At 49.9% G+C, this 11,696-nt stretch overlaps 5 protein-coding genes across 5 annotated transcripts; 3 read left to right on the top strand and 2 right to left on the bottom strand.

Moving 5' to 3' along the window:
* Window positions 1-63: 63 nt before the first annotated feature.
* On the bottom strand, window positions 64-981 carry Aud_004567 (Fig1 domain-containing protein; the record flags this gene model as incomplete). Its single annotated transcript, XM_043289507.1, has 3 exons — window positions 64-442; window positions 529-892; window positions 948-981. 3 exons carry the CDS (start codon window positions 979-981, stop codon window positions 64-66), a joined length of 777 nt encoding a protein of 258 aa, XP_043145442.1.
* A 1,987-nt stretch (window positions 982-2,968) lies between these two features.
* Window positions 2,969-4,105, top strand: Aud_004566 (ankyrin repeat domain-containing protein; the record flags this gene model as incomplete). The annotated part of the gene is made up of 1 exon (XM_043289506.1): window positions 2,969-4,105. The coding sequence occupies one exon, from the start codon at window positions 2,969-2,971 to the stop codon at window positions 4,103-4,105; it is 1,137 nt and encodes a 378-aa protein (XP_043145441.1).
* A 1,671-nt stretch (window positions 4,106-5,776) lies between these two features.
* On the top strand, window positions 5,777-6,280 carry Aud_004565 (uncharacterized protein; the record flags this gene model as incomplete). The annotated part of the gene is made up of 1 exon (XM_043289505.1): window positions 5,777-6,280. The coding sequence occupies one exon, from the start codon at window positions 5,777-5,779 to the stop codon at window positions 6,278-6,280; it is 504 nt and encodes a 167-aa protein (XP_043145440.1).
* A 309-nt stretch (window positions 6,281-6,589) lies between these two features.
* Window positions 6,590-7,601, bottom strand: Aud_004564 (uncharacterized protein; the record flags this gene model as incomplete). Its single annotated transcript, XM_043289504.1, has 4 exons — window positions 6,590-6,721; window positions 6,778-7,287; window positions 7,340-7,534; window positions 7,599-7,601. 4 exons carry the CDS (start codon window positions 7,599-7,601, stop codon window positions 6,590-6,592), a joined length of 840 nt encoding a protein of 279 aa, XP_043145439.1.
* Window positions 7,602-8,627: 1,026 nt separating this feature from the next.
* On the top strand, window positions 8,628-11,640 carry Aud_004563 (uncharacterized protein; the record flags this gene model as incomplete). The annotated part of the gene is made up of 8 exons (XM_043289503.1): window positions 8,628-8,717; window positions 8,775-9,135; window positions 9,192-9,553; window positions 9,614-10,277; window positions 10,336-10,518; window positions 10,566-10,749; window positions 10,806-11,445; window positions 11,503-11,640. The coding sequence occupies 8 exons, from the start codon at window positions 8,628-8,630 to the stop codon at window positions 11,638-11,640; spliced, it is 2,622 nt and encodes an 873-aa protein (XP_043145438.1).
* Window positions 11,641-11,696: the final 56 nt, after the last annotated feature.

The raw sequence follows: 11,696 nt of genomic DNA, 5'->3' as shown, positions 1-11,696 counted from the left end.
AAGAGCTCTTGTTCTCAATTCCCTCAGATCAAACACATAGCAAATATTCTAAATCCCAAAGTCCTATTCCTCATCGGTCAACTTAGCAAGCATTCGAATACTCAGGATCATAATCAGCAACGCCAGGGAAACAATCCCCAGACAGACCACAGCAGCCCATCCAAGAATCATCGCCGCCGTGCCCACATGGCCTTCGATGGCCCCATAGGTGAGGCTCTCGGACATGGTCCCCGCAGCACTACTATTGATATGCTGCCAGAGAATGGAGACCAAGCCGAACATAAACCCCAGCGCACTCAACCCCAGCGCAGCCTGCGACACCGGCCGAGACGGGAAGGGCTTGACTTCGCGCTCCGACCCGTTCTCGTCAATTTCTTCGTGCCATCCTGGAAATGTCGCCAGGAGAATAAAGCACAGGAAGGTCAAGATTACAGCGATGAATCTGTTCATGTTACAATCACACTCTAGGCCAATAAAACCTCCGTACGTAGACAAGCGAACAATGGGAAGACGAATACCGCGACTTACATCAACCCATCAAAAACAATCTTCTCTTTGAAATTCTGCGCAATCCAAATTATATTCAGTGGGTCAGCAGCGCCAGTGTCGTTGCCCTGCATCCCCTCCGCCTTGACCATACTAGCCAGCGCTGAGGCACTGCCAGAACACAATTGTGCCCCGTTGCTGAGGGTCAAACAGAGGCCCATGTAGCCCGCGCGCACTTCGCGAATTGTGCTATTGCCGTGCGAGACATTGTAAACTTTTTCCGCAATGCCTGGGTTTACCAGCACAGGATCATCGGGGACCGAGGTACTAGCATTTCTGTACTGCAGGGAAACCAGATACACGTTGCTTAAGCCGTTGGAGGAGGTGCATCCGGCGAGAAGAATAGCTGGGATTTGTGAGTACAGCATTCAAAGTTAAGCAAACACTGCACTAAGTCTTACATAGAAGGATGATTGTAATTGAACAGACTACCATTATAACATGGTGGAACCCGATCATGGGAATCCATCCTGAACACTGTGTCAGCCTGACCCCGCATGCAGGATGACATTGTGAAGGCTAAAGCTGTCTCATACTATGATAGATGGAGGTTTGGAATCTCATTTTATGGGATGGTCCAGTTGATGGATGCGGCAGATAGATGTCTCGTGTATTCGACCAATTATTGATAGATAGATTACAAAAAAAGGGATAAAGTGGAAAAGTGAAGCAGAGATGTGTGACACTTCATCAGGGCTTATATGTGCTTTTTCTTCTCTAGTTTAGCTACATGAGTTGAGAGTAAGCAATAAGGAGGGGTTGGAGGATTAGATCGAATTTTGCTGCAGCTAAGCAGCTCATCAATCACTAGCCGCTTCGTCATCTACCAACTATCCTCGAACAAATCAGACTATAGCGAAATACTGTCAACTGCAATTACAGCCATGGCCATGTGGAATTGTCATCTCGCAAACTGCAGCAAAGCATGTGTTTCGCATATATGGCAATGCATCATTTGTGATGGCCATCTCTGCGCCAAACATCTTGGCTCAGAATATCATAGCTGCGCAAGTAGGGAAGTGAGAATATGTCCCCATTACACACCGCATCAGCTATCTCTTAAACAGGAGGAACAGCTATATGACCCAATCTCTCAAGAAGCAGAGAAGAAGGAGATCCCAAAACTCTTGACCAAAATCAACATCCCAGCACTCCTCGCTCGAGCAAGCCATTCGCGCAATGGCGTTCCCTGCACTTGCCACAGTCGGTGCCAGTATGATCATGCAAAGCATACCCCGGTAATGGGCGGCATGAACTGTCGTACTCAAATCCAGTTCGAAGACGGAATCAGCTAGCAGGCGCGCATTCGAAGATTCAATGGCCCGTCATCGTCGCCAGATCTTCAACGCTACATTATGCGAAGCGAAGTCGCAAGGTTTCAGTTGTTGAGCAGGGCTGACGTCCCTTCTCCGAGAGTATTTGATTATAACTTTAAGACTGCTGATCCGACCGGCGTCGAATATATCCTTATGCTGAGATTACCTGGGAACTCGCTACGGTGGTCTCCGACAACCCCAGAACAGAGGAAAAAGATCATCAGCCACCTGCAGACATTTACATCAAACTCAAAGCATTCCCGTTTCCTGTTTGACTTCATGAGCACTCTAGACCAGCCCGGCACCGACCATGTTAGGCCTTTGCGAGGGAATCATTGACTGACTATGTTGACTCGCAGACGCGTGCCCCTGGCCCTTTCACCTCCCGCGAAGAATACATAGTCTCGAGCATACGATTAACGCTGGATCTCATCATCAGGGGAGAGGCATAAACTAGGTACAGCCTTGGCGCCACGCTAGTTAGAACTATAAAATCAGTCGCCTTGCCACTCAGAGTTCCAACTTTCTGTGTCTCACACCATGGATTCCTACATGCTGGAACCAACTGTGCCAACGCCGCCTGCGCCTCCCCCGAGCTGGCCATCGATCGAGCCACGTACGGCGACTCCAGATCGTCCTGCGACTGGAACAGAAAGAAGGTCGCCTGCTGTACAGTTAAAAAAGGCAGCTCGCGAGCCGGCGACTTGCGGCGTTGATCTGTGCCCGCTCTTCCCCAGCTGGTGTTCTGGCGACAGCAGCGATGAATGATTAAGTGTCAAAAGAGGCGAGGTTGGTAAAGCAGTGGCCAGGAAAGGTGTTCATTGGGGGAAATGTACCAGAGGCACCTCAGACGATGCTTGTGTCTTTCAGTGGTCGTCTCGCCAGGACAAAAAGGCCGTCTGTTCGTTACCACGCAGCTCCACCGAGACTTGTTCGATTGTTGTTGGAGAATTGTTGGACGACTCCTGCGCCGCCGGTGCCCAGTTGCCCCATTGCCCTGTTGGCCTGTTGCCCCGCGCCGTCACATGACTCTGTTGCATTTTCTCTCTTGCTGTCTGGATTCAAACGCGTCTCTTTTCATCTGGTATGTTTCTTCGATGACAACCATGGCGGCTCGTAGTCCTCAGAACCTCCCCTTAGAGCTGATTCTGAGGGTCGCGGACTATTTAGGATCTTCGGATCTCTTAAATTTGATTCTGGGCATTCCCCACCTTCTCCCCGTTCTCCACTCTCGGCATTTACAGGCTAAAGATAAGGATGGACACACCATCTTGTATCACATTGTGGAACAGGGCCTTGAAAATCTCATCAAACCTCTTGCACAATGGATCCCGCAGAGCTCCATCCCTGACTATGAAGGATGGACTCCTCTCCATCAAGCGGTCAGGAATGGTGATGAACAGATGGTAAAAGCACTGATTCATGCTGGTTCAGATATATCAGCCCAGGACAATAGCGCAAGGACCGCCCTTCATCTTGCCTGCGAGGCTGAAGAAGCTGGAATTGTCCAGTTGCTGCTGGACCACGGTGCAAACCCATCCGCGGCGGATTACAACGGACGAACACCCTTGCATGAGGCGGTTGGACGGGACACAATTATCCTCCAGAAGCTAATTAGAAGAGATGGTGTGGACCTTAATCCCCGAGCGATGCCTGGAGGGCTGACCCCTCTTTTTTATGAAGCTTGTCTGGGTCGAACAAGCGCTGTCATGGCGCTTATTGACACTGGAGCAGATCCATCCATTCGAACAGAGACTGGGGAGACCGTACTGCAGCGCGCGACCCTCGGTAATCACGCTAATATTGTGCGACTGTTACTTGACTATGGTGTTAAAACTAATGTGCGAGACAACCACGGCTACACTGCAGTGTTGGTTGCTGCGATTTCCGGGGCAGATGAATGTCTGCGACTCCTCCTGAAGGCTGGTGCAGATATTACAGTTGTGGACAATTATGGACGGAACGCATTGCATATAGCAGCTTGGAACGGACGTGAGTCCACCGTCCAGCTGCTTCTGAGAAAGGGAGTTGATCCATCCGCATTGGACAACCGGGGCTCCTGTGCGCTGTGCTGGGCAGTTGAAAGGAGACATGAAGGAGCGATTCGAATTCTAAAATATGCGCAAAAGAACCCAGTTTCGAGGTTTATTGCTACACTGCCGTCATTTCCCCGGCGAGGGAGGGGGAAGAAGTTCTACGCAAAGGTGTCCGGTTGTGCCGTTGCCCATCGCCACAGTGCCTGACGTGAGGGTGCTAGTATATTCAGGGCTATCCAGGGTTTCATTCATGTCCGTCTGTTCTACTTGAGCTGTGGCCTATACAGTGACACAGTTGATGTTATAACATACTTCATATAAGCAGAGATACAGAATAACAGAGACCTTATTCATTAAGATATATATTATATCTGCTGTAACTGTATTCAATGTAACCAAAAATGTTGGGTGGAGAATCTCAGGTCATCTTGAGGAAGGCATTAGACAGTGCTGTTGCTCCTCTTTGGGGGCATCACCAGTCTTGACACCAGGACTAGTTAGTCTCCGACTTCTTGAGTATACTCACCCACTCAAGCGAGGCAATCCCCAGAATGGTCAAACATGCCATAATCAACCCAATTTGGAATACCTTCCGCAGAGCTTCGTTATAAACCGTCAATACTGTCCCCTGAAGATCTAAAGGAACCAAGCTCAGTAGCGATGTCGCACCTCCTGATGTAATAATATTGGAGTTAATTCCTGGAACGTCGGATGTTTGGGAGCTGCGATTCGTTAGGTTGCCGGTTCGGGAAAGGGAAAGCCTGGAGGCCCTGTTACAACCTCGAATATCCTTGATCCTAATCGCTGCGTTCCTGGATTACTGCTTGCACGGCCTAGAGCTTGACTTCTACAGTACTGGAAGAGCCTTGGATCTCCCGCGACACAATGTGCGATACGCAGTGCCTCATTCCTCCGTTCAACCTCTATCGCATTTTAGAAGAAACTGGTAACCGGATAAACGAATGTCTTGAATTTCATCGAAAGAACGACATAGCCGTAGCGCAAATACGCATAGCCGAAACTTGGTTTCAACAAATATAGTCGCCAGTGAATTTGGGCCCAGGAAGTAAATCCCAACTGAGCTACTGCCAATATTTCCGGGCCCGACCTCTAGGCCACCTCATTCGTCCTGTACGACTTCACGTGGATAGATATATCACTTGCATACGCCCTGCGCCTGGTTTGGGATTTGCTACATGGGTAACAATTAGCTCCACGGTGAGTAAAGCATTCAGGCGATGGACATAACATACCACACACAAGTTCGATTCACAAACGCCCATGCTCCCGTCTTGCTTGCATGGAGCACCGGAAGGAAGCTGTGCATTGATTAGCACCGCAGACGAATAGTTGGACTTTAATGGGATTCTCGAACCTTGGCGGCGCACGCAGTCCCAACGAGAGTAATGACAGTAATCAAAGAGAAGCGCATGTTGAAAGAGACTTCGTAGCTATCGGAAGAATGATATTGATCTTCGTTTGTATCGCCAACTGCCGGAGATGGTGAGTCGAATTTATATTGCCGACTCTCCGCTCCGTCTCTCACTGACCCAACGTCGATCCTCCCGAGCCTCTTGTTCCGAACCAAAGAAGCAACAGACATCGATGATCGGTTTCGTCATTGTTGAGACAGTTGTTTCTAGGTGGAGCTCTCGCCTCTTCGATTATCTCGATGCTCTAGCGCTGCTTGGCAGGGTCTGGGGGTGGTAATTTATCCAGTTATTCCGACTATAAATAGCCGGCAGGGAATGTGGATCACACTTGAAGTCCTTGAAACCTTGACAAGAGTGACGGCATATGAATACTACCTAATCATAAATAATAATTCCTAATGCCCTCTCCAGTCATTCAATCTTCTCGCAACCGGACCCTCCCACAATGCCATCCGCCACAACCACCACCATTACTGCGGCAGCAGCCTCAGCGACCTGCGGCGGCCCAGGACAATACGAACTTCCAGTCAAAGACGCCGCCTGCGGTGTCCCAAATATCAAAAACTATCAATCTCTCTTCGACGCCTGTGCGAAGCCTGCCGGTCCCCGACCATACTACCACGATTGCGCTCTGTGGAGTCTGGCCGTGGACCAGTCCGTTCAAGACCTTACCGACTGTCTGTACAAGGCTGGAGTAGCCTGGGAGGATGTATGGTGCTCTGGTGTAACCAACGCTACCGCAACGGCGACGTCGTATCCCACTGCGACAGCTACAGGCACATCATCCTCGAAGGGCGACAAGGGGACAACTGGATCCCCCACCTCCTCGACGGCCACTGAGACCGAATCAAGCGCGAGTGCGGCGTTCTCCTATCGCAGCCAGATCCCGACTAAGGTTGCATTGGGGTTACTGGGGCTTGTTATAACCGGAGCAATGGGTTGGGTCTAGCGTTGATTATGGGTTGGACTGTTTCCCCTGTATAGTAGACCATGGTGTTCTATGATAGTTCAGACTGTACTCCAAACAAGCGACAGTCTTCCTATTCTCCTCGACCGATCTCTCCGGCGGCAGTTATGTTTTAAATCGTGGGTACTTACGGAGAGGCTCCATGGACTCACCTCTTCTAGCGGACGGGAGGTATCCCATTCCGTCATACAATACGGCTCTCTGGGTGTGCAGGCAATACAACTCGAAAGCACAGTATACAGTGGAAATAAATGCTCAAGAGAATACCAATCAATCATCGAATGAACAACATTACTCCTTTTTGGGGACATGTCTCTCCCATCGGTCTAGTATAGGCTCCAGGCTTCCGACACAGGATTGCGTAAATCGTGTAAATGAGGGCAACAAAACATACGCGGGGAATTCAAACTCCAGGATTCTTGTCTGCAACAAACGTCAACTTCTATCATTGGCGGTGCTACGCTACCGTAGTGACTCACGTAGTTTCGGCCAAATTCAATGCCAAGTCTGATTTCAAGTTTGTAGCGTCGGATGAGATTACACGTTTCAAATGTGGGAGCCAGGTGTACCGGTACGCAATGTCGACTCCATAGTCTGTCATCGAGTTCCAATACAGATCCAACCGTTGGCCTGTTCGCAGCCACGAGTGGCTGGCGCAAATTCGTCATCGTCTGTACGACCCACGATCGAGTAAAGCCTTGTATCGACCCGCGTGCTCGGATCTCTGTCGTTTCGCGGAGCATGGTCTGGAAATCTTGCAGTGATATCGCATTTTTTTCGCCATTCATGTGCATGATTTTGACTCCCAGCGCAATGGGGTGTCCGAGCAGGAGGAATGGTCCGTTCTGCAGTTCGACCTCGACCTCGTAGGTCAGGGGTGGACATAGTAGCTCCGAGGCAATTGTGCTAAGATTCACGGTCTTGCTGATTTTCAAGCTATGTAACGGTTGCCGGATGGTAGATACCGGATGAAAGGATACGTCCCGCGTCTGGTGCTTGATGTCAGGACAGCGCACATTTCACTTGAGGCGCGGGACTCACTGCTTTGTGGGTCCGGCGTATGAGCCCCTGTTGCACGACGCTCGCTTCGAGAGTATACCTAATCTCCTCGGGCGTATATTTATTCCCAGAAGACGGTGGGAGGTTCCGTAAGAGATGGTGCGGCTGACGGCTTCCCAATTGGTTGCGAGCAGCATCTGCAGTGCTACTCTTGTAGCATTCCGCGACCTGGGGGAACTATGGAACATGAAATATTACACGATGCACTTGACTTGATGTCAGGAAAAAAGACATTACTAACCATGATTGAGAATGGAAAAGAGTGCTCTCCTGAAGAGAGCGTCACGGCCGCGGATGTAAACCACCCCGCGCAGGTTCTGGGCGGGAAGATTTGTTCATTCCTTTGGAAAAGCTTTCCCATCATGAAATCAGCCTATAGAACCTGCAGTATGGCGGATCAGAATATACCTTATGTGATTCAGTAAGCTTGCCTAAGTCCAGCCTTGAGGTCGCTGTCCCCGACAGATTGATCGTTATCGTGGCAATGTCCATCTGCGCTTCACTGCGGAGTATGACACGGCCCGATATCACATCTTCATTTGTGTAGATAGGTGGCTTTCTGTCTAGTTGAATTTGAATATCCATGCGGCAGGTGATCCAACGATTCATGCCACTTGAGACAGCGGGAAGGGCTATGATGCAGAGTTCGGATCCGATACAGTATTGGCCTGCTCAATAACGGGTATCAGCGCAAGTCGTTCCGAACCTGGAGTTTTTCAGCGTATATATAGCAATGCAAGCAGAAATGAATAATTGATTCGGTTGGTGACAGTGAATACGGAAGGATGAATATAACTAAAGGCAATGGTGCTATTCACTCGCTCTTGGTATCGCAACCCTCCCCCGGCAAGTCTACCTAGGTATACTCCGTAATCCAATGGTTCCGCTGCTTTGTCCACAACGGACCAGTGCCCGATGAATCTAAATCCTACGTCCTGGTTCAACTGAAACAATAAATTTTCATTTCGAACGCTGTGGAGTTTGAAGAATAACCAAGATTCCCGGCTATAATTACCCTCGATCGGCTGTCCGTGATTGGTTCGGCATAAGAGTGGGCCATCCAAGGTGGAACCAGATGGTGCATTCTATGGTACAGATACCCTACACTAAACAGTCTTCTCGGAGGATGTGCGCGTGTAGCAGCTAGCTCGTCAAGACGAAGAAACAGAATGTTCCATGTAGCCCTTTCAGACGTTGGAAGGTGCTCGTTCTTTGCTGCGTATGCTGTGTTTTGTCAACCAAGTCAGGATACTCTGCACTATCAGTAGACATGGACGATGTACAGGACCACCCGTCACGCCCTTTGTCTTTTGAGCCAGATGGCAGTCCCTATCCACTTCGGCAGCTGACATCTCCGATTGTGCGACTCCTTCAAAGCGATACAAGTTCCCAAAGACATGAACTGACATAGTCCTAGTCCAACCCTTACACTGCTAACGAGCACGGAGATGATTCGCAATCGCTGCTATCGGGGCAGCTAGAGGACCGCCACACTTCTGTCAGCTCACCCTGGCACCCGAGAATCGCACAGCTGAATCCATACGATGACTCACAAGTGCAACATGGCTCTGATGTGGCCAGCATGACATCCTGGCAGAGACGTCAGACTGTCATTGCAGCCTCAGGCCTACGCCGCTACCCAACTCGCAGGATTAATCTCATCCATGACACTGTTCTCAGCGTCGACTATCCAGTTCCCAGCGCGATTCGTAACTCTGTGGAAGCAAAATACCGCGATCCAAATGGCACAAATGCCGAAGAGTTCACCCATCTCCGATGTAAGGCTGACTAGAATGAGCCACTCAACTGACTGGCGGCTGACGCGATGCTGTAGACACGGCTGCAACTTGCGACCCTGATGACTTCAATCTACGCAATGGCTATAACTTGCGCACCGCCATGTATAATCGACATACCGAACTTCTGATCTCAATCACCTATTACAACGAAGACAAGGTCCTGACAGCTCGAACTCTCCACGGGGTCATGCAGAATATTCGAGATGTTGTGAACCTGAAAAAAACCCAGTTCTGGGATAAAGGAGGCCCTGCATGGCAGAAGATTGTGGTATGCCTGATTTTCGATGGTATCGGTCCTTGTGATAAGGATGTTCTTGATGTTCTGGCTACCATCGGGATATATCAGGATGGTATAATGAAGCATGACGTTGATGGCAAAGAGACCGCGGCACATATAGTTTGTGTACCCCCTCGAACGATGGACGGTGGTTAGGGCTAATTCTTCTCGTTTTCCTAGTTTGAGTATACCACCCAATTGTCGCTCACTCCCTCCCAGCAGCTAGTCCGTCCGCTGGGCGATGATCCAGCCAACTTGCCGCCGGTGCAGATGATCTTTTGCCTGAAGCAAAAGAACAGCAAGAAGATCAACTCTCACCGCTGGCTGTTCAATGCATTTGGAAGGATTCTGCATCCGGAGATATGTATCCTGATTGATGCGGGCACGAAACCGGGCCGTAAATCCCTTCTTGCGCTATGGGAAGCGTTCTACAACAATAAAAACCTAGGAGGATCGTGTGGCGAGATTCATGCCCTGCTCGGTTCTCGCTGGGAAAAGCTGGCTAATCCCTTGGTAGCCGCGCAGAACTTTGAGTACAAAATCTCGAATATTTTGGACAAGCCTTTGGAGAGCGTCTTTGGGTATGTCAGTGTCTTGCCGGGGGCGTTTTCCGCTTACCGCTACCGTGCTATCATGGGTCGACCTCTGGAGCAGTATTTCCATGGAGATCATACTTTGTCAAAAAGGTTAGGCAAGAAAGGGATCGACGGGATGAATATCTTTAAGAAGAATATGTTCTTGGCTGAGGACCGCATCTTGTGCTTTGAGCTGGTTGCAAAGACAGGGTCCCAATGGACACTGAGCTATGTGAAGGCATCCAGAGGGGAGACTGATGTCCCGGAAGGTAAGCCATCCGACTCTTCTCCCAAAATATCTTCCAGGTTTTATAGTAAGGGTCGCAGCGCCGGCGGAATTTCTCAGTCAAAGGCGCCGATGGCTCAATGGATCATTCGCCGCAAGCCTGTATGCGGTGATGCACTTCAGCCGTGTCTACAAAAGTGGGCACAATATCCTTCGACTTGTCTTCCTCCACGTGCAGTTGCTATATAATATTTGCCAACTAACTATGACGTGGTTCTCTCTCGGTATGTCTCCTTTCCCATCGGCGGGCGAAGAGGGCTAATCAAGGCAGCATCCTACTGGCTTACTACCTCGGTGATCATGGACATCGTGGGGACTCCAAGTGCGACAAATAAGAATAAGGGGTGGCCCTTTGGGAACGACGCTTCGCCGGTCGTCAATAATGTCATCAAGGCTTTATACTTGGCGTTCTTGATGCAGCAGTTCTTCCTTGCGCTCGGGAATCGGCCTAAAGGGTAATTCCATTGTGTCAGCCATGGAGGTGTCTGCTAACAACAAAGGTCCTATCTAGGTCGCAATTTGCGTACATTCTATCCTTCCTCTATTTCTCCTTCGTTCAGTTATACATCCTCATTCTTTCATTTTACCTCGTGACTCAGGCATTTAGCGGCGGCAATATGGATCTCGACCTTGATCATGGGGCCAAAGGGCTGTTGGGATCCTTTTTCACCTCGACGACAGGCCTCGTGTTGGTCGCGCTGGCGTCGACCTACGGGACCTATTTCATAGCGAGCGTTCTCTACTGTGACCCTTGGCATCTTCTGACGTCTTCCTGGGCATACTTTCTCGGGATGCCGTCAACCATCAACATTCTCAATGTCTACGCGTTTTGCAACTGGCATGACGTCTCGTGGGGTACAAAGGGTTCCGACGACGCGGCTTCCCTCCCCTCAGCGCAGACCAAGAAAACAGATGCCCAGAAAACCTTTGTTGAGGAGGTGGACAAGCCTCAGGCCGACATTGATACTGAATTCGAGCTTACTGTCCGACGCGCCCTGGCACCGTGGCAGAAGCCGACGGAGAAAAAGGAAGCGCAACTGGATGACTCGTATAAAACTTTCCGAACCAATCTCGTGCTCCTGTGGGCTTTGTCTAATTGCCTGTTGGCGTTGCTGATCAACAATGCTAGCGTGACAAATTTATGCTTGACGGTATGTTTACTCCGATCAACATTTGCATCCAGAGGATTGGGCTGAGAATACCGGCAGACTACATCGACCGACCGCACGGCGTGGTACTTCAAAGTGATCTTATGGGCGACATCAGGTCTCTCAATCTTTCGGTTTCTAGGTGCTCTTTGGTTTTTGGGGAAGACGGGCGTGTTGTGTTGCTTGTCGCGTCGCTGAGCCAACTCCAGATATGTCTAGTCCACCTGAGAAGTCCATCTTGATACATTGTCATT

Source organism: Aspergillus udagawae, assembly GCF_001078395.1.
Source record: "Aspergillus udagawae IFM 46973 DNA, scaffold_3, whole genome shotgun sequence".
Lineage (NCBI taxonomy): Eukaryota > Fungi > Ascomycota > Eurotiomycetes > Eurotiales > Aspergillaceae > Aspergillus > Aspergillus udagawae.
Note: the sequence above shows the minus strand (reverse complement) of the source record. Positions and strands in the feature narration are given on the sequence as shown.